General features: G+C 42.2%; 1 protein-coding gene across 1 annotated transcript in view; it reads right to left on the reverse strand.

The window, feature by feature from the left end:
• Positions 1-1,547: 1,547 nt before the first annotated feature.
• SAMD12 (sterile alpha motif domain containing 12) overlaps positions 1,548-22,424 on the reverse strand; it is a 173,498-nt gene continuing 152,621 nt past the window's right edge. The window contains exon 5 of the mRNA XM_014870101.2: positions 1,548-10,436. Within this exon, the coding sequence (XP_014725587.1) occupies positions 10,414-10,436 (23 nt within the window). The 3' untranslated portion in view covers positions 1,548-10,413. The remainder of the gene's footprint in view (positions 10,437-22,424) is intronic.

Genomic DNA, 22,424 nt, shown 5'->3' on the forward strand with positions numbered 1-22,424 from the left:
TGGACAGGGACATGGCATTGAGCCCAAGGGTCCTAAGCTAAAACTTAAGGCATCATTCCAAGCAGCAAAACCTGGGGTGTAACCCCTGATAGATGCTCAGGTAAGGCAAGCTTTGATGGATCCATGGGATGCTCATGGGTGTAACACGAGGTCATGCAAGTTTCACCAAGGACTGATTGTCACTGGAAGGAAAAAGACCAGGAAAAATGAACTGTACAACTCTAGTGTTGCTCCATTGATGGCTTCTGAGTAACACTTGTGCAAAAAGAAACTGCAACCCCATCCCCAAGATTTGTAATGCTAAACTCATACAAGCACAATTGGAAACGCCTTGTCCACAGCTTCAACTTTTTCACTGTCACCAGGGAAAAATATTTCATGATCATGACAGCTGCTGTTTCATTACAAAGCAGATGTGGTTTAGGTGGCATACTGTTTATAAGAAATAATCCTAGTGTGCAGCACACAGAGTATGGCAGCATTGTAACCCCTAGGGAGACCTTGATGGTGAAAAGGGTATGTGGCATAGTAACGTTTTTTTAACTTGTATTGTTCTAATTTCCCTCAGCCCCAAGAAGTGACATGCACAGATCTGTTCAAAAACAGAGCTTTCCCTGCTAACATATTCTCCTTGCTGACACGGTTTATAGAGTAAAAAGCTTTTTAAAGATGTAAACAAATTTTAGGAAATTGCAGTCCCATAATGAGATGTTAAAAAACCCCACATGATTTACAATTTTTTTTAGATGACAAGTTACCTTGACTTTGTCAGTTATAGCTTACACTGTGTAATTTTGTTCTACTGTTTTCTATTAATCCAGTGTTTTGTGTTTGACCAAAACATGTCATCAGTCTCTACCTTATAAATGTGAGAATATTCAGAACTATGGCAGAAAGAAAAAAAACACATATATGGAAGAGCATAATATCACGCTGGAATTTCATCATTTCAGCATTTTTGTGAAAACTACCTAATCCATTGACTTTTAAATTGTTCCCATGCCATAAATACTGAGAATTAATGGGGCGGGTGGGATGGAAGTGAAATGCCTCACAGCATAAACAGTTTTAGTACCTGCTTCTTTTGCAGTTTAGTCCCCATAGAGGATGCTTCACTGCTGACAAGGGCATTCCCCAAGCCTTGAGAAATAAGGGCAGTGAAAGGAGAATTCTTCCTCACGGTGGGCAGTGTCTGCTCCCTGTGTTTTCACTAAAACAAAAATCATAAGAGTTGGTCTGGATTCACACCCAAACCCTGCCCAGCAGAGCAGAGTCCTTTGCTCAGGTAGCAGCTGTGATGTGCTGCATTTAGGCAATCCCTGCACCCATGCAGCAAATCACTGCACAGACCCAGGGACCACGGCTGGGGAAGGAGATTTGCAGGTGGGCAAAAGGCTCTGCCCACCTTCAGGTGCTGGAAACTACCTGAATGAGAACGCTCAGACTGTCAGGTGAGAGTTGTTGCCAGAAAAAAAAACCTCTGTTTTTTTCCCCCTCCTGTTCATGACCTGGATCAAGCTTCACCTTATTTAAATCAGACTAAATACTTTTACTGTATAATAAAAATTCCATGTTTTAATACATTGCCATGCACAAATGAAGTCAAACAATGCAGAGTACAAAATTGTCAAATATACAAAATGATAAAGCAGATACCCAAAGCTTCCAGAGATCATGCCCAAAGATACCAAAAACTTGATATTGGTTTTAATTTTATTGTTTAAAATAACTCCTCCCTCCCGCCCGGGCTTTATTTTCTGTTGATTTTTGAAAACAGAAGGAAGTAAAGACTGAATATAAAAACTGTAAGGTGGAATTAAGTGATGGCCACTTTGTATACTAAGAATTAGTTTGCATGATAATTTCTGTTTTGGGAAAAAAGCACTGCTGTGCAGCTGAACACCTTGGATGCCTGGGGAAATGCAGTATACATCAAACAAAAAGGCACACTTTTGTCTCATGCCGCCTCATTTGGCTCCATCATCAAAAAGTTCAGCCATAGATGTACTGGGAATAACTGTGCCACTTTATAAGCATTAGAGTGCTGGCATTTTCCTAGATTATCAACCAAGTTAACATTAAAAGGAGATCATTGGCTTAAAGTATTTCCTTAGTGAATCTAAACCAGAATTGAGTCCAAAGGCAGCAGGACCAGACACAACTTGCTGGCTTCAGGTGACTGTTTTGACCACAGCTAAGGGCTTGCAGTCAGCCTTTCTGCATCCCACTGCCCTGCATCAGGTGACCAGATCTCCCAGGACCTTGATCCCAGCCTCCCTCTCACTCCCTGCAGCTCCTGTCCATCATCAGTGGCTGATGGGGATGCACCAGCACAGCCTGGGATCTGATTCTGTCCATGGACTCCTTTTTGGAGACAAATCAAGTGCAACTGCAATTCCAGATGTCAGCTGCCTGTTTTCCTCAAGGTCATGTTCAAACAACCTTAAATTCAACTCCCCAAAACAGAGGACCCCAAATTTAGAGTCCCCTTTGCTGGTTTATGGTGTGCAGAGCCAGGTAGGCATTCCTCCCATCCTACCCAAACAGTGAAAAAGAAACAGGTCTAGGTAGCTGCAGTCCCTACAGGGAACTGAAAGCAAAACCCAGCATATCCCAAAGTACTGCCCTGCCACTTTCAGATTCTGCAATATCTGTGAGAAATTTAAAAATACATGTCGTAGCCTTGCCAAGCATCTCTGCAGCAAAGCAAAGGAGTCTTCTCCTCAGAGGACACAGACTCTTTGGGGAACTGCTGGTCATTCCCATCGCCAGGGTACTGTCCAGTCCTGCCAGGAAATGTCTCCTGCCATGGCTGCAGGAGCCACCCAGCACAGACAGAACACTGTGCTCTGCCTGTGGGTTAGCCTGACATGGCTCCATTCCTCCCCTTGGTCAGTGGTGTTGGATCCAAGGGAGAAGGATGAGATGTGACTCTCATGCTGAGATGCTTTGCATAGGCTGGAAGCTCCTGTCCCTCTGTGCTTTTTCTACTGTCACTTAATCTCTTTTCCACCTTTCTCAGAAGTGCAAAGAAGGAGCCTCTTACATACAAGGGAAGCAGACAAAGTGCTAAAAGGACTCCAAACATTTATTTATGTATCTGGTCTTGAGACCAAAGCTTGGCTCTGTAAGGAAAACTGCCTAGATGTAAAGCCACCCTCTCAATATTGAAAAAAAACCAACCAACTGAGCAAGTTCCCTAAGCATCTGATGGGACAATTTGAGGTTTTTCTTCCTTCCCTGCACAGTTTCTTATTGCTTACATGCAGTTTTGCTGCAATACCAATCTCTCTGCTTTAAAAAAACCCCCTGTGTTTTGCTATTTAATTTGGCGACTTACGATATTAAATAGATAAATTCAAGGCAAATACTTAATAGAAGGAATGTGATTAGAGGTGTAACAACTACAGAGAATTTTTTTTTTCTGAGAAACTATTTAGATATATTTGGAATTAGTATCAGAAAGGAGCTTTTCATTTCCTTCTTAGACTGAGCCTGGTCTGAGCCTGAGCTCAGATAATGCTGTCAGTCCTACTCTTATGGCAGAAGCAGATATTACAGTCATGTGCCAGTTCAGGTTTGCTCCTGCCCGGCTGGCCCCAGGCATGCCTGTCACAGAATGCTCTCCTCCAGAGCTGCAAGATGTCTCATACCAATCTGCAGTAAGTATTGCTTTTATAGTTTCCCTTGTTTGTGTGAGCTGTTTACTCTTTAGACCATACAAGCCAGTTAGTGCTTTCCCCACCACTTGATGAAGCACATGGAAGATGACTCCAATGGTTCACACTTGCCTTGTGCACATCAACAGCAGTTTTGTGAAATCTGCATCAGACACTGAGTACTCCTTTGTTTATTTCTGAAGGACAACATTCAAACCAGCCAATGGTAACAGGACCAATCTGGCAAAAAACCACAGCTGGGAGCAGCTGTCATTTCTCTGGGTAATCTCACTGATGTAATTTCACTTCCAGGGTTTTATTAACCAGCTCCAGTGGGGCTCATCATAAGAGCAAAAGTTTTGCTGTCTTTGAAGCAAGGAACTTGTGTACCATGCTCAGCTGCACAGTGATACAATCGCCCTCTCCATCAGCACTGCAGCTTCTCTGCCAGTTCTTGCAGGCAGGAAAATCTGTTTCTTGCCAGCAAGATGTTACCTCTTAAGAGGCAAATCCACAGCTGTTATCCCTTGCTTTGACTACACATCCACATGGCCCCATCATTTGCATGCAGCATTTTGTCCCAGACTGCTATCAATGAAAGGCTACAGACTCTTGGAATATCCAAGGGTTTTGTTGTCCTTTCTTATCCAGTTCTCTTCCTCAGTTATGTGCAGCAGAACCTTACAGCTGTGAGCAGACCTACTGATGCTCATACCAAATGCACAGCTTTCCACAGAAGCTGTTTAAATTAATATCATTTTGTGAAAAAAGGATATAGATGGCCCTGCCTACCTGTAATATTGGAAACTTCAGGATATTTTTAATTCAGAAGTTTACATCTGATGATCTAGTCTAATCCTTGCATAATACATGCCTAATAACTTCATCCAGTAATTGCTGCACCGAGCCTGGATTTCAGTTTGAGGTAGAGCTTATTGACTTATAAAAATACTCTGCATACTTTAAAGACTTCATGTGATGGAGAACATACCAGGTAACTAAGTTGTCTCCATGGGTAATCATCCTCCCTGTTGAGTATTTGCACCTAATTTCTAGCCTGAAATCAGTTTCCAACCAGTAGAGCACATCATTCCCTTTTCTTCTAAACATAAGAGCTACCTGCCTTCAGACAGCACTTCCCTGCCCAGGTAGAAGATTGTGATTGCAGACAGAGATCAAGTCACCTCTTCAAATTGCCTCTGATAAATAAATAGCTTGAGCTTCATTAGTCTGACACTATAATAAGACCTGTTTTCCTGCCCTTGAATGACACTGGGAACTATTGAAAATAATCTTTCCAAGTTGTCAATATCTTTTTTGAAAGACTGACAGTGACCAAATAAACTGGAATGGCACCACTATTGCCAGGTCCTACATCCCAGCTGGCAAGAGAATCTCTGGGGCTGATGCTGAAGAGATAATTTATGACACCTTCACAGCCACTGTATTATTGCAGACATACTCCCCATGCTTCTAAGTTGGACTTGCTGCCACCTCTCCTGGATTTTTAACTTTTCTGTCCTCCAGGCTGTTCTCCACCACTAACCTGCTCAGATCATTATTTATTGTGCCCCTGTCATCTCTGGCTGTTGCCAACAATAATTTTCTCTTTCCCTGGGGGGTATATTGAAAATAGAGCATACCTTGGGAGGTGCTGATCAGAAATAGTCTCACTGAGGATAATTAATATTTACAGCTATTTTTTGTGATCTAGCCTGTAATCCATTTTTAATCAATTTAATATGGATGATATTTGTTTTGCATTGTGCTATTTTGTTCTTTATCAGAATCAAATGCTCTATAGGAGGCTAAGTATAGTATGCCAGCAGAGCTTCTTTTCTCAACAATCCTTTGACATCACAAAAATAACAGCAAGTTTATTTGGCATGATACAGTTCTATAAAAATAATATGGAGGGTTTTATCAATTTTCAATTGCTCTAATGATTATGGCATATCAACTTTTCCATGATAGGAAGCTGATGACTCTATAGTTTTCTGGACCAAACCACTCATTCTTTTGAACTATTGTGGGTCAGGTGTCATTTGAAGCTTCCTTTATGCTTTCTGGTTCTGAGAAGTCCTAGGCAATATTTTCCTTCACTTTTGGATTCAGTTAAAGGTTCTACAAATTTAAAATTATGTTTGGATAGTTACTGCTTAATATTACCTGCAATTACTGATGGAGTAGGAGGAATTACATTTTAATGTGTAATCTAACTCCCTCCTTCCACTGCTTTCAAATACAAAACAAGACTATTTGTTGGGTTTTCAGTGTAGTGTGAGCAATCTCTGTGCTGGGTCTGTCTAACATCACACTTACCTTTGCTCTGACGGTATTTATTAGGATATATGTAAAGTCTTTGGTGTAACCAGCCCTAACCTATTTGCCACTGACTTCCCATACATTTTTGGCTTCCTTCATTAAGCATCTACTTTCCTTACTTGCTGATTTATCCTCATGAGCCTGCCCAATCACCCATACATTATGTTGGTGGTTTTTTTTGCACTCCAGATTACTTTCCTGAATTTTACTATAGGAGGTTGCAGGTCATGCTGGTAATATTTTCCCCTCAGCCATCAATCGTAATTATACCAAAGGACCCTCTCTTTTTAAATTAAAATCTTCTTGACAGCCTATACATACCAGGGTGAATTGCAGTCCTGCAGCAGAGCTGTTCAAAGAGACTCTGATGGCAGAGATGGTAAAGAGGACCAATGTGAAAGATACCGGGTTTTACTTTGTTTTATTTTGAATAATGCAGATCTTTTGGCTTTGTGGCAGGTGGAGAGAGGTTCATTTTAGTGATCACAAAAAACTATCATCTTGATGCTGGCTCTTTGGCTGGCACTAATCAACACATCTCTGGAGACTGTGATGGAGTAGTGCCAGTGGAGTCTGCCAGGGTCTGGCACAGGGTCTTCTGAAAATTCAGGGCAAACCCAGAATTTTGTAATTTTGAATGGTTTCATTTCCTCAATGACATTGCAGCTGCAGTTGAGTGACAACACTTACCCTACAGAAGAGACAGGGAGAGGTGGACTCACTAGTACAGCATTGCCATGCATCTGGACAAACAAAACCAAAGAGCTCATGAAGGTTTTTCAGAGTCCCCTCCTGGAAGGCTGTCTTTCCCTAAACAGAATAAATGGCAGGTGTTCAGGCACAGAAAGCCACTCAGATGAAAAAAATGGGGAACAAAACAGTGTAAAGGATGATCTCAGCTGCAGTGTGCTCTCTGGGGTGAGCAATTCCTTCAGGTTTCTAGTGGAGGACTCCTCATGGTGCAAAGCATTTGGAATGGCTGAGTTTCTGACAGGGATTCTTTGTGGGGTCTGATGCTGCAGCCTGGACACAGAGAAACCAGGTGAGTGTGGCAGCAGGGGGAGGCTCTGGGCTGGGAGGAAGGCTGCAGGTCTGCACAGGGAGCAGGGTCCTGGTCACAACCCTGCCTTGTCTCAGAGATAATAACTGGTGATCAATGTAACAGCAGTATGGCCTTTATGAATTTATCTATCTCCACAGGCTGATAATGGCTGCTTTATGAAAACAGCATTAGCCTTCCACTCTTTTGCAGAGAACTAATGGCTCTGAGCATATTTAAATTCACTTCCTTTGCCGGAATAACTTATTTGCTCCCTTTCATGTTGACTTGGTCTTTGGCACTCTCGACATAAATGATTTATTGACTAGAGATAAAGCATTCTTTCCCCTGAACTGTTCCTGCGACCCAGGCAAAAGCGGATATGTCTGCTATTAATAAGGTGTTCGGCATAAAAAATGCAATAGGCTTGATTGTCTGCACTCAACAGCCTTTCCGAGAACACAGTACCTGCCTCATTCATAAGAACAAAAATCTCTCCCACACGTTTATTTATATTAAAAACTTTTCAGAAGAATACGCTGGGATTCAGATAGTCATTCAGGAGATGTAGAACAATTTCATAAATATCCCTGAGGAAGCATGGCCTACTTTGGGAGAATAACAATGATTAAAAAAATCCAAACACAATGAATAGTTAAATACAAGCCAAAAAGTACAGTTATTTCCTTATGGCTCTGGCAGACAGTTACACACGTGAGAAGTGTCACGGGGCTCGGGGGAGCTATGCCTGCAGTTATCCACATGCATAGGCTGGCTGCAGGATGGAGACCCACACCAGCTTCAAGGGAGGTTTGTCTGATAGGCACCTACAGCAGACTTCTCTCTGAGTCTGGCTACTCAAGGGTCTGGACTTGATTTTCACATTTCTCAGGGCCTATAACACTGCTTTTCTAGGTCACCATAGCTAAAATCCTGGGAAGCTTTTAAAACAAACTGTTTTAACAGGAGAAGTGCACACATCTAAATTCATGCCCATATACTGGAAGATGTTCAAAACTAACATTGATACAAAAAAGGCTTCTAGTGGCTCTCTGCCACGCAACTTCTTCTCATACACCCTTTTAAGATAACACTCTCTGATAAACTCTTCTTTTATCATTCAAATTAGTCTGGATTTTTTCACTGGGTAGTAAAATAAGAGAACTCCTACTGTAGAAGTATAGCATTCTCCTTTTAATTTAACATATCAATTAAAGTATTCTGTTTTTAATTGCTTTACCAACATGAAATTGATGTCAGTTGTCAGAGTGCGTTTTTAAAACCTGTAGCAGAAAGAGCTGTAAAATTTGCTGAAGCTTACAGTGGACCTGTGCCATGCACATGGCCGGCTCTGTTGGTATCAGATTCCAACCTGCAACCCTATGAAAAGCTCTAAAAAGTGCAAATGTTGCAATTGGCAAAGATCCTTATGTTTTAAGGAGAATTTTTACACCGATTAATTTGAAATTAGGGACTAGGATTTTCAGAAAGAAAATGTAGAAGCTTAGTGCTCTGTAATTCTTGGGAGCTCCATTTGAGAATCCACGGAAAGACCCAAACCATTAAAAATCACTAGCAACTTCTGAAAATCTTTGTCACCAGTAAAAATAATTTGCTTTTGGACTGAATACTATAGAAGTATCCACTATGCTGAATCTGAGATGGGTGGAGAGCTGAAACCTAAGCCCGTAACCATCTAAAAAAAAATTAAACCCTGAAGATAATTATCTGTTTGTTGTACAGGCACCCTCAGTGGTTGACCTTCCATTCTCTAAAAATGAACTGCACAATCATTTTTAAGAATTATAACACAGGAGCTTCTCCCAGAAAGGTACCTGTGACTTACTCTAGCTGCACATTCTCTCCATCACTGCATCTTCACACAGAATTATCTCACCCAGAGTTTGGAATAAATGCTAACAGCAGCTCTAGAGTATCTGTTTATCAGGCTGGAGAGAGTGACAGTCTTTAAGTACACAAAAAAGCTACCTTTGATTTTAAGAAAAGAAGGAACAAAGAGGTAAGCCCACTCAGTATGTTTATGATATCAGTTCATTATAAAGTGTGCTGAGAAGGTCCTGATGTAAGGGACAGACACAAATTCCACTGAGTCCCCATGGAAGAAACAGTACCACAGCCAGCTGTGATACAACCAGTGATGAGGTCAGCCATTCAGAGACTGAACAAAAAACAAAGTTCAGATTGAATGCAACAGTCTTGAGCCTGCTACAGTATATTGAAAGGCTTATTGGAACCATTTGCTTATTCCCAGTTCCTACCAAAATACTGTTTTCAGTAGAAAGTGGAAAAAGTTAATGAAGAAATCTGCCCTCTCCAAAGGGAGTGTCTTGCTCCTTAGAAGTATAGTCTTACACTTTACCTTTTTAGAGAGTTTGGTTTGGACTACAATTTCCCAGCCCTGCCCAAAACATAAGTGGTGGCCAGCATAAAGAACCTGAATTCTTCCAGTTTATTCTGGTTTTACTGCAGACCAAACCCAGGGTCACATACATGTCTGAGAAAGGCTCTCTCCCTCGCTGAGTTAGAAAACACGCTGGCACACCAGAAACGAGACCCTGTGATATTTGGTGGGTGAGAGGGAGAGCAGACACAGCATCCTACAGCTCATTCAAACTACCCTGTTCCTGGCTACCTCTGTGACAGCTGTTCTCTAAGTTTTGATAAAAGAAGTCACATCTCTGCCACGTGCAAATCTATCTACACAACCTACTGTGAGTCAGTGAAGGGATGCTAGTACAGGGCTTCAGTTTGGATGCAGTCTCAGCACAAACACTGAAACATATCCTCAGTATTTTAAAAAAAGGACCATTATATATATATGGACTGTGCTAGTTCTGTGAGAAAAGCACATATGAAGTGCTGATATTGTTTAACAGAATACCATTAGACTGCAAAACTAACACATACAAGACGTCTACATTCCTATCAGGGTGTAATATTGTGAACATATCCACTGAGATTGGAGAATTGTTGTAAGTTTTTCCTAAAACATCATGCCATCTGCATACATAATAAAAGAATCCAGTAGTTGCCATGCTAAAACAGGACTTCTAGTGAAGGGCATAGACAGTCCCCTAAAGGGAACTCAAAAGTTATGCACAGTGATGAAGACTGGAAGAAATTTTCCAGCTAAAGGTCTGTCAATGACCATTTTCAACAAATTAGATATTTTGGATATTTTGCACCACATATTTACTCCACAGCAAACCAGGTCTCCCCAGAATGTATCAGCTGAGTGGGCTGATTTTGCTCCAAGTTTGTCTTCAATCCTCCATGGTCATCTTCTGGCAGCGCCATTTATTGTTTTCGTGAAGGAAAGTTCACTTTCATATCAAGTGGCAGGACAGCAGCTTTAGAGGCTGGAAATGTTTATGGAGAGCTCTCTGCTGGGGCTGTGAGAAACAAAACAGAAATCCAAAACCAGACTGTGAGTATAGAACAGAGTAAAGAAATTATCAAGCATTTCAACTAAAATTGAAAAAATTAGGTCTGAGCTTAGTAAATGTACTCAGAGAATATATATTGTGACCGTAGTACTTTTTTTAATCAACTTTACTCACCAACCAAAAAAACTCTTAATCAATTCCTTAGATACAGTGCAGACCAGCAAACATTTGCATGATTTAACAAATCCTACTTGAATTTTATTGCCTCATGTAAAAGCACTGCTTATTCTTACTGTAGTCTGAGTCCCAGAGAGCAGGGCTCTTCTGTTTTGTTGGATTTGCATTAACTATTGAAGGCTTGATAACCAAATGCTGGAAAAGCTCTGCCAAATGCCCAAGTAGTGTTCGATGTTCCTGCACCCTTCCTGCTGTCTGAGATGGTAAGAACTGCCATTGCTGCATAGATGTGAAAACAGCTCACCCATATCCTTCCCCTCCTCAGACCCCATATGATAATGAGGAGGTTGCAGAGTTTCTCTTTTCCCTGCTAAGCAGTACAGCACACTTGATGCTGGTGGCTGCTATTCTGTGCCTGAAAGCCCTTGCAAAGGTCACAGCCATCATACCATAAAGGAAGAGAATATGGAGGTTATTTGTAACTTCTCCCCTTCACCCAAATTTTTCTTTGAGTAGCACAGCAAAAGGACAAGAAGCAACAAGAGATATTCCAGTTAGATGCAAGGAAAAAAATCTTCCAAGTGAGGATGGTTACCTTTTGTCTGACCAGGCTGTGGGACCTCCACCTACACAGAGATCTGCAGCTCAACCAGATGAGTCCCCACACAGCCTGACGTGGCCCTGCTTTGAGCAGAGTTTACTGGAACCATCTCCTGAAGCCTCTTCCAACCTAAATATTTTTAAGCTTGTACATTTTCTGGTGGGGATTTGTGCTCCTTGTTCTGCTTTTCTGAACAGATGAGTGGCTGTGCAGAACTGCTCACACTGAAGCACATTCAGTTGTTAATTCAGTCTGTAGCACATAAATGTTTGTAAACCCATCACAGGCTCAAGTTTCTGGGGCTGAGGAGCTATGCAGAGACAAGTTCACTGATTATTTAATGGAATCACAGAATCATTTAGGTTGGAAAATACCTTTATGATCATTGAGTCCAAGTGTTAACCCAGCACTGCCAGGGCCACCACCAAAACGTTTTGGGATGCAGCTTTGTTTATCACACAGCCCTCACCCATCACCTGTTTTATGGACCAGATCTCTGACCAGGCAGTGCTGGGATGGGACTCACCAGGATGGGCTTTGCACCCTCTCCAGCTGATATCCTGCTTCTTTCATGAATGCATGTATCTGTGTGAGTGGGAAGAGCTGGATTGTTGGGGTTTTGGGGCCAGAATCCTAACTGTGAAGCTAACAGGATACTGATGCTGCCAAGGCAGCATTCACATCAGCTGAAACTCAGGCTGGCAGTGGATTTCTGCTTCTCACTCCTTCAAAATCATTGCTGGTAGGCTCTTCTCTGTGGGGTGTGGGGTGTGGGCTGACTGACTCTGCCAAGTTGTCACTTTGCCCATATTTGCCTCTTCCAGCCCTACACTCTTGTAGCAATGGACATGCAGGTCTGATTGAACAGAGAAAAGATGGGATGATAGACCAGCAGGTATTACACAAGACTAAAAAAACCACCCAGTCCCTGCCATGAGCAGTTGACCCTTAAGTGTAAATATGCCCTATGAAATAGAGGAACAGTAAAAAACAGTTTCCTTAACTATGTCCCTCTTTATGTGGGCATTTTTACCTGATTACGGTGCTACTCTTGATTTCTGTTTTTATAGCTGCTTTTATCCTCCAGGTTCTCTAGGCAATGTTCCGAACACCACTTACTGTCATCTACTACATCATCAGTAGTGGCCTGAGAAAGATGCACATTTCAGACCCAGCAACTGGTTTCACTCCACGGAAGAACAGGAAGGTTTTGAGCCTTCAGCTGGTCTAGACAGATAACTGACTGCATCCCCAAGACACAAAAGAAAGCAACGGTGACATAAGCAGTTTTGAAGACAAAGGGCAAATCTATGGGGAGGTTTTAAAACTGGAGAGCAGCAAACAGGTACTTAATCTCAAAAGTGTTTAATTTCAGATGACTTAGATGTCTCCCATCTGTGTAGCATCAATAGAGACAGGCCTGTCTCTTTTTTTGAGCTTATCTGCTGCAAAGAAGGGAAAATTTCAAAAGCTCTCGCAAGCAATGCCTAGCCACAGAGTTGGAGGACTAAAATAAAACGGGTAAACTGGCTAATTATATCAGGTCAGGCCTCAGGACTGCACTCATGCTGAAATTCCCCAATCATCCCCATTGTCTCAGTCATTAGCTTCTACTTGTACTTAAGTCTGAAATGAGCCAGCTGGCCCTTCAGACAGAAACCCATGAATGAGGAGAAATTGAACTGATCCCAACCTGAGCTCCATCCACACCACAGAGGGAGCACAACCACTTGGAGCCATGCAGAGGTGTCTGGATACGACTGGCAACACTGAGCCAGCAGACAGTAGAAGTTCTGTCAAGCTCTGCATTTAGAGAAAGCAAACTCAGGCTTTAGTGGTCACCTAGCCTATTTCTTCTCCTCTCACTTTGTCTTTTGAGGACAGAGTTTTAGAAGCACCTACTCTTCCTCATTATCTGCATAATTTTTTTGTGCCCAGCTGGAGGCTCTTCTAAGGACCCTGGTTTAGTAACAGTACATACCCAGTGTTTACTGAAAGGAAAGATCTTTATAAAAGGTATCACAAATGAGCAGTTGCCTTTGAAAACCCTGCCTGAGACAGTAAGCTCTCAAAACAAAGATAGCCCTTTGCAGGGGGTGTATATGCTTACCAACACAACAGTGAACAGATCTAATCTCACATGACATTTTCAAGAAGCTGATGTAGAAAAACAACTGTCATTTCAAAGCCAGAGATATATTTCAGTTTTTGAGTACCTGTGCTGTGTGATTTTTGTCTGAGAAAGGGACGTATTTTACATTCATTTTAAACACGTTAATTCACCTCAACCTAGAGGTATTACCTATTTGTCACATTTCCATAATTGAGGGATTCTGATAAAGAAAACAAGCATCTATTATCTTTGCTAGGTTTACTCTCCTGGAACTAATTTTATACTATATTTCCAAAGTCAGCACATTTCAAACACAGGATTATAATGAAAAATGCCTATTTCCAAACAACCTTCTGCCATCTATTCCTTGGAGTCTGTGAAAAACTGCATTCAGCTACATTTAGTAGTACTTTTCCTGTGTTAGAAAGGCCATAGGTACCTGACCTCACATCTCATGTCACTTGAGACATTATAATATGCTGTACATTATTGTGGACTTGCTGCATCTTGCTATTAACTAATTAGAGTTCATACAACTGTCGAATGATTAGGGTTAGGAGGGACCTTTAAAATAATTTAATTCCAACTCCCCTGCCAAGGGCAGGGAACCTTCCACTAGACCAGGTTACTCAGACCCCATCCAGCCTGGCCTTGGACACTGCCAGGGATGGGGCATCCACAGATTCTCTGGGAAACCTGCGCCAGTGCCTCACTACCCTCACAGTACAGAACATCTTCCTCAGACCTTATTTAAACCTGCTCTTTTCAGTTTAAGTCTCCTTGTCCTGTCACACCATTGTGTAAAGTCCCTCTCTAGCATCACTGTATCCCCCTTTAAGGTAATGGAAGGTGCTATAAGGTCTCCCTGAAGTTTCCTCTTTTCCAGGCTGAACAGCCCCAGCTCAGCCTGTCTTCATGGGAAGGTGTTTCAGCCCCACGATCAGTTTAATCGTTCTCCTCCAGACTCATTCCAAAAGGTCCATGTCCTTCTTGTACTGAGGACTCCACAGCTGGACACAGTACTGCAGACAGTGTGTGTGTCCAGCTCTGGGGCCCCAACAGATACCATCACCATTGAAGAGTTTTGGAGACTGATAAAAGAAAATGCCTGGAAGCCCATTCATAGATTCACCCTTTTCTTGACTGTGCATTGAATTACTATTAACACTGAGGTGTGAGAGAATATCACAGGTATCTCTGTAAGGCTCGTGGAAGTTCATGTAAAAAGAAATTACCTTCTTGGGGAGCTGCTGATGCCAGTCAGTCACTATGGTGGAAGGAGAATTGGCAGAGGCTGGGAAGTGCTGCCATGGGGCAGCCTTGGCAGAGACAGGAACCATTTACCCCTGTACTTTACAAGTGAAGTTGTACCTGCATTTTATTTCACTTTATCACAAAGCCATCCTCTTCCTGCTCTGGGTGGTTCTTTTAACCTGTAGGTAAACGCAGCTATTGCTGCACATCATCATTACCTAACAGGTCACTGATAACCAGAGTCAACAATGCCAGAGATCCAAGGTTACCTCAAACAATTGCAGGTGTGGAGTCAGCTGGAGCCAGCATGGAGGGGTGGCCAAGCACGGCCCCCCAGCCCTGTCCATCCACCCACCGACCCCTCCTCCCATCGGAGCAGCTCCGCCTTGCCCAGGCTGCAAGTCAAGCCTCAGGGCTGCACAGAGACAGTGCCACAGCCCTGCAGCCTGTGCTAAAGTGACACATTCATCTAGGCACTGAATGCAGCACCCAGCAGCCGAGAAAATACAGACATGTGGATGCTTTTTGATAAAGCTGCCAATTCTGTTTTGATTCCCAACCAGTCATGTCTTGGTCTGACTTGCCTGATTTTCCCCTCATTATTAAAAACTCTTAGCTGATACAGTCTTGAAAGTAATTTAGTGTTGTTTGTCAAATGCAGTTGTTAATATGGTGGAAAAATACCAAGGGGGAAAGGAAGGAAGTATTGTCTTACTTCGATTTTTTAATTTGGTTGCCAAGAAGGAAACCAATACTTTGGTTTTGGAGTACCTTGACAGAAAAGGTGGGTCTGTGAGCACAACACCTAGAGCATCTAACACAGTAATACTAGTCCCAAGCATTTGATATTTTTCAATGAATCCATGCAAAATAACTATAAAAGCCAAAAATACACATAATCAAATGTTGTCTTCCCTCCACACCTACTTTTTTAGGGGATAGATAGGACATATTTGTCATTAACTATAAAACCCAACCACACAACAAGCCTTTTTTTGTTCAAATGATCAGGGACATTATTGTACCATCAAAAGACTCCAAGAGCAGAGTCTTTAAAACAAACAGTAGCTGACATATTAGTTGCTATTTCTGCAACGATAAATTCAAGGTTTCTTTTTCTTCTTCTGGACAACTTGCTCCCACAAGCAGGTACTCTTAATCCTCCTGGATAGAGTTTTAATATCTGTTGATACCACCACCATAAATATGTTCCTGAATAAATATTCCCACATGAGATCTAGGGAAGAAAATGACATTACAAGCAATAAACTCCTTGGTGTTATTTATGTATTGCTACACTGCTCACTGAGTGTCCCAGGCCCAGCCAAGGGCTTTGAGAGAGCAGCTGGAACACGGCTTGGCACAGCCTGCTCAGGCACAGCACTGGGCATGGAGGCCACCATCAGCCCCAGTGACATGGGCATGGGGGATCCTGGCTCATTCCCAGACGTGCTGTCCAGATCATGGCACATCTCATCTCAAGGAAGGCTTCAGGGTGCCTTCCAAAGGCAGTTTAGACATGATGCTCAGAGTTTTAGGACAGATGATGAACATTCAACAGGCAAATCCCATCCTCTGTGTTCTGCCTCAGGAAATAACTCCCTTCTTGCCTGTGATGCTGGGCTCGCCAGCCTGCATCAGGCAATTCTGAGATGAAACATTTCTGGGAGGATGGATGTCGTGGCAGATGCTCTCAGCAGGTAACCTTCTGAAAAGACAATTAGTCAGAGGTTATTGCAGCTGCTCTGTGGAACACAGTTGGTTCACACAGAATGGGTTGAAAATGTAGTTGTCCAAAATGTGTTTTGCTAAGCTATTCAAAGCCATCAGATAGTCAGATTAGCCAAGAGGCTCTTTATGAGTCACACACAACCTCAGCTTCCTTACCAAAGCAAATCTCTCAGCAACTTTACTGGGTTAAACAAAACGAGGACACATATTGATTCTGTGTACAGATGATTTACGCAGGAATTTCGGCTCTATGCCCTTTCCTTTAAAAATCAGAGTTATTGTTGGGCAACTCTCTAAAGTGCTTGAGCTCACACTCTAGCCTTGTTTTGAAAAATATCTTAAAAGACTTCTACATCTTCTGAACTTGATTTTACAGTGTAATCTGAAAACCTCAGGACAAAAATTTGTCCCAAGAAATTATGTCCTTTCTATGCCTGTGCCAAACCAGCTTGTGAAAATTTCCCAAGCTTAGGAGCTGGGTTTGAAAATCAGGAAAAGTCCTAGGAGAGATTCTTTCTTCTTTCACAGTGGTTCATTTATCTCAACATGCTTCATACATCCCACTCAGAAGCGTGCAGCAGTATTTGGGAAATATTCTGTGCATTATCAGTTCTGTGCATTATATCATTTAGGATTCTCAATGAAATATGCATTAAGTTAAACACAATCAGATGAAAAAACACCTACCTACCACTATGAACAGTGAACTGGCTGTCCTGAAACATTCTGCTCAAGAAACTCAAAAAAAGCAAGCAAAGATTTAAGGGAATGTGATGCTAAGCAGTCCGATAGTCTCATCTGGTGCTATCTGAAACTGAAAATGCCTATGAGATTGCTGACTTTATGCCTTACCATGCATTTCTCTCACTGCCTGGTTGTAATCAGTTCTTGGTCTCCCAAGCTGTTCTGGGTTGCTCTGCAGGAAGTGAAAAAGGCTGTCACAGATGAATGGCATTCCCCACACTGTGGCTCTGTACAGCCATTTGCACTGCATTGTGAGCCTTTGCATGTCTATTGCTTTTACCTCCAGAGATTGGGTTTTAAAATGAAGCTGCAGGAACTGCGCAGAGTGAACTCAAAGAAGACAAAGCCTTCAGTGGTATCTTCAGCATGTATGTAAGGTGCTTAACCACACAGTCCCCAGTGGTTTGGTGGCTGCTCTGATCACCACCTGGAACCTGTATTTGCATTTATTCTGCAGATTCTGCAGGACACTTTCAAGCCTACCCCACTCAGAAGTGTGCAGCAGAATTTGGGGATTATTCTGTGCATTATATAATCCTATTACTTGCTTTAGGATTCTCAATGAAATATGCATTAAGTTAAGAAACACAATCAGATGAAACCAAAGATTTCACTGGGAAAAGGGAAGAATTATAGAATAAGAGTTTGGAAACTCTCTGGAGCTACAACTCCCTCACTGGCTATGCAGAGCTTATGCAGGACTACCAGGTGGAACAAACTATCCACCTTAAGGGAGATACTCACTGTAAGCTTTCCTGAAATGAAAATTTTCATTCTGTGATTAACCAAGCGAAAAGGAAAATTATACCTACTAAAACCACCTAAAAGACTGCACACATGCACACGTGCATTTACCACACAACAAAACAAAAATGCATCATGAAACCTACAAAACAGTTCTCACCCCTTAATTAGCTGAACAAGCAAATTTGTTTAGCTTCTTGCAGGAATTAATCAATATATACCCTTTACCTGTATTATCACACTGTGTTGTCACTGTTTTCTCCAGGACCCTTGCACTGCTCTGAGCACCAAATAAACAGAATGCAGACAAGGAGCATTCTGGTACCATTTGTACTTGCTTTATTCATGCAGTTCAGCATGTGCCCCATCACCTCATTTAATGCACAATGTCCAACCTCCATCTGGAAAATAATTATTGCTATTCTCATGGACACAGTGTCCAAACATGTTACCAAAAAAGGCCCTAATTTCAAAATACCTAAGTGAGAAGACATGGCCTTATTTTACAGTTCCTAGTTAAGCACGAAGAGCTGCACTGGTGCTGTCTGTCCAGCTCCTGTCTCCAGCAACAAGTGCTTCAGGCTGTCAGAGCCATGTGGGGCTCCTGAGGAAAAGGAGTTTGAGGAAGCTTCTGGAACACATATTCCAGAGTGCCAGTGATGCCTTCTAATCTGGCCCAAAGTCTGATTTTATCTCAAGATTGTACTTTACTGATTGTCATCTGAAAGTGAAATTGCTGGACATCAATGTTAACAATCCATTGTGGCCCTCCACAACTACTGGGCTGTACAGGAAAAAAGCAGCCACTATTTTAGCCTCCTCAATCTGATTGTGACCAAGTCTTCCCAGGCATCCTCAGAAAGCTCTACACAACAATTAGCACGTTGCATACACCACTACTGTTTTAAAAATAAATCATAGAAGGCCCCTGGTCTCCTTCTCCCACTGCAGGACCAAACTCAGGGACAGCTGCAGTGAGGGCAGGTCCCATCCAAGGCAGGGATCCTTTTCCACACCACGACTGATGCTGGGTCAAGGCAGCAGTGGGCTCACCCTCTTCACATTGGGCTTCATGTCTCTTTCTAAACAGCTGGAAAGTGAACTACAGTGATCAAAATGTGTTATCACATTTGAAGAGTCTCCTAGGTGATTACTAAGACTGTATCCAGATGTGTTCCCAAAGGAGATCCTAAATACCAGTAATGCTGCCTTGGCAGAAGGGATTGATAAACGAAGGATGGGCAGTTTGCATCAAAGTTCTTAAGTCATGCATGAAGTCTAAGTACTGAAATTATGTGGGCTGTATTGACCACAGAGCCAAGCAAAGAAGTTAGTAATGAAAACCTGACATGTATGGAGCAAAGAGAGCCAGTGTTCAGAATGCATGAGATATTCAGTCATTCAGGGTTTTGGGGAGTTCCAGCTCAGCACAGGGATTCTTTGACTGGTTGCAAATTGTGTTTTACTCTGATTTGCCTGTTTCCTATCATTTTAATTTGGAGGCTATCCAAAGCACCTGCATATTCCTCTGTCTTTTTTTGAGTCCTGCACATGTTCCTGAAAAGATGATTACACAGAAATGTACACAAATGGTGACAGACCACACCATATGCTGTGGAGGTGAAGCTGTGCGTGGTTGCTGCCATCCCAAGCAAAATGCTGTGCAATCTCTCCCTTTGCCTAAACTAAGTGGTACAGACCGTGTCCTGTGGGACAGTTTACAGGACCTGCTGGAATTCTCCACGTTGCCCTGTCTGCCTCCAAACCCAGTTTTTCTTCTCAAGGAAGCTCAGGCCCAGGAAGATGATCACTACCCTCATGCACCACCATCACTGGCCAGGCTGGGCATCCAGTGCCCAGGGCTGGGACACACTCTCAGGTGCTGCAGCAGAGGCACAGCCAGTGAAAACCAAGGATGGGACCAATGTACTTGGTGGTAGAAAAGAATTCAATACCAGGTAGAAATTGACCTTTAAAAGTCAGATGGAAGGACACTGCCACACTTTAAAGAGGAGGGGCTTGGGGCTAAGTGTCATACCAGGAAAAAGATTTCCATTCATCATTCAGATTCTTTGCTCACAGAACATTAACAGTGTGGACTGATGGATGAAAGAAAGTGAAATATGCAGCAGAGCAGCATCTCTGTGGGTAAGGAGAAGGCCTTATCTGCCATATCACAGATCACTAGACTTCCCTTTGCAGTGTAGTTAAATAGATACCTAATTGTTCTGCACAAACTGGAACAGCATAAACAAAAAAGATATAAGCATATCTCTCTCCCACCTGGATGCTTGTCTTTAAGGTTAGAGATATAAATAAATAAAGCTTGTGTGGATTTCTGAGATGATTCACTTTAACTTCTGCAGATAGCCTTATTAAAGCCAGTTGGGTATTTCCATGCATAATTGCAGACTGGAACCCCAGATAAATACAAAACACAGACAGGAGTGGGATGGGAGAATCCATCTCTGGCTGTGCTGAGCTATGAGAAGCAATTTGCTGTGCAGAGCACCAGCTCACTTGGCTCTGACGTTTGTGTGGTGGCTGAACAAACTCATTCACTCATCCTAGATGGGCAACCAGCCTACACTGTTACCTGGGCTTCTCCCAAAAGCCATAGAGAAAGACAGGGCCCTTCGAAGAGTGACCCATCTACCTACTTGTCATATTGGATAAACCATTCCTTGGCTGCTCCTCTCTTCTCTGATTACCAAGAAAGCTGAATGATGAGCTCAGAGTAGTTATCCACCAATTAAATGGAAAACAAGAGGTGACAGGAATTGTAGCTTCATGCTTAATTTCATTGTTACAATTTCCAATTAGCATGTGAAGTGTAGGTACCACAATGTTCAAGATTAGCATGTTTAATGCTTACATTTCTACTGATACCAAGAACAATATAGATTCTGGTGAGGGATACGAGCCCTAAATTCCTTTGAGGCCTTGGATATTGGAATTTGACAAGGAAATTACACACCAAATAATCTTCTTAAAAATTCATACACTTAACTGAGATAATGAGATGTTTCCTGCAAAAAATCCACAAAGTACTTAAGTTCTGTAGAGGAATTATTTACTCAGCACTATTGGTATCATTTTGTAGCTGGATAATTTATTGCGCCTATGTTGCCAAATTGTTTCGATTTGCCACTGATTTCTTTTCATTTCCACTTGGAATATATGAACAAATTAAAAAAAATCCACTTAAGTAAATAAAATTTGAGTAAACAAAAATAGCGGTTTGTTCATTATTAAACACCTTTCATATTTTCACTGTGGTAGGATATTAGGTTGGTAAGAACTTGTAACTGAAAAAGTTCTACTATTTTATCTCAGGCCAAATAGTTTATCACAATTCATGTGCAGACAAACTTTCGTGCCTCAAAAATCAGGGAAAATTATGTAATGGGCTGTGGTAGTTCTCCTCCAGTGCCAGAACAGTAAGCATCCCAATTAAATTTTTGCTTCAAGGAAGGAAGAAAGGAAGGAAGGATTTTCTGCCACTGGAGCATAAAACAGATTTTGGCTAGAAAGAAGACGGACAAGATACTCAAAAACCCCCAAGTAATTTGCACACCAAAGTCTCATTAAAGTCAACAAGACTATGATTTCCAAGTTACTTGCGAAAATTTTCTCTGATGATGCCTACAAGTCTTCCAATATTTATCTTAAACAAGTGCTGACACATCATTCAAAAGCAGATCTAGGGTAGCAACAAGTTTTGGTAACCCCTCCAGTCATTTCTAAAGCCTCACCCACAAGAGACACAAAACTTCTGGCATGTCCATATGTCTGGAATTTTCAGTCTGCATCATGCATTTGTCTATTTAGGGTAATTAAGGGCATGCCTCTGTGAACACAGTACTGTGAGGGAATGGGTGTCTGGATGTGCAGCAGAACAGATGCTCTGCTGTCACCGCCCGAGCGCCCTCGCCCCGTGGCAAACACAGGGCAGCGCTGTGCACTGCCAGGGAAGAGGAGCAAGCAACATGTGCTCAGCACCCACACTCCATCTTCCAGCAGCCTCACTGTCATCTGCCTCAGGTAGCCACACTGTCAGATTTGTTTCACAAGCCCAGCCACCATCACACACTGCCCAAGAGTAAACACAACCAGAATATCTTTTGCTAAGCCATTTTTTAACTTGTTCTCCATCATATCCAACACACCCTTCAAGGATTTTCTATTTGGTGTGTATCCCCACTTAGGCTGCACCAGGCTGGGTGCATCATAGATGCTGGAAATGGTTGGCTAAGAGGTTAGCTGGGAGGATACACACCCATGGTTCCTGAAGAGTCAGTCATTGTACATAAAATACGTAAATGCATATTAACAAGGAAACTGTGATTTTGCAGAGACTGCAAAACTCAACAGCAGCCTTATCAGAAAAGCAGTGTGAGATGTTCAGGAATAGCCAGTTGGTTTGCCCTACTAGTGAAAGGTTTTCTTCTGGAAAAGTCCCACATCTCAGGAGTCTGGAGTTTGGCCCTGAAGGGTATGGGAACTGGGAGAACTGTAAATGTGTTAAATATCAACTTCTTAATGACACTATCATTCAGCTTCTACTTTCCATTCTGAGATTACAAAGAGAAATGATCTCACCTCACTAGGGTGTAACTACAACATGCTG

This window comes from Sturnus vulgaris, chromosome 1 (genome assembly GCF_052056855.1).
Source record: "Sturnus vulgaris isolate bStuVul1 chromosome 1, bStuVul1.hap1, whole genome shotgun sequence".
NCBI classification, from domain to species: domain Eukaryota; kingdom Metazoa; phylum Chordata; class Aves; order Passeriformes; family Sturnidae; genus Sturnus; species Sturnus vulgaris.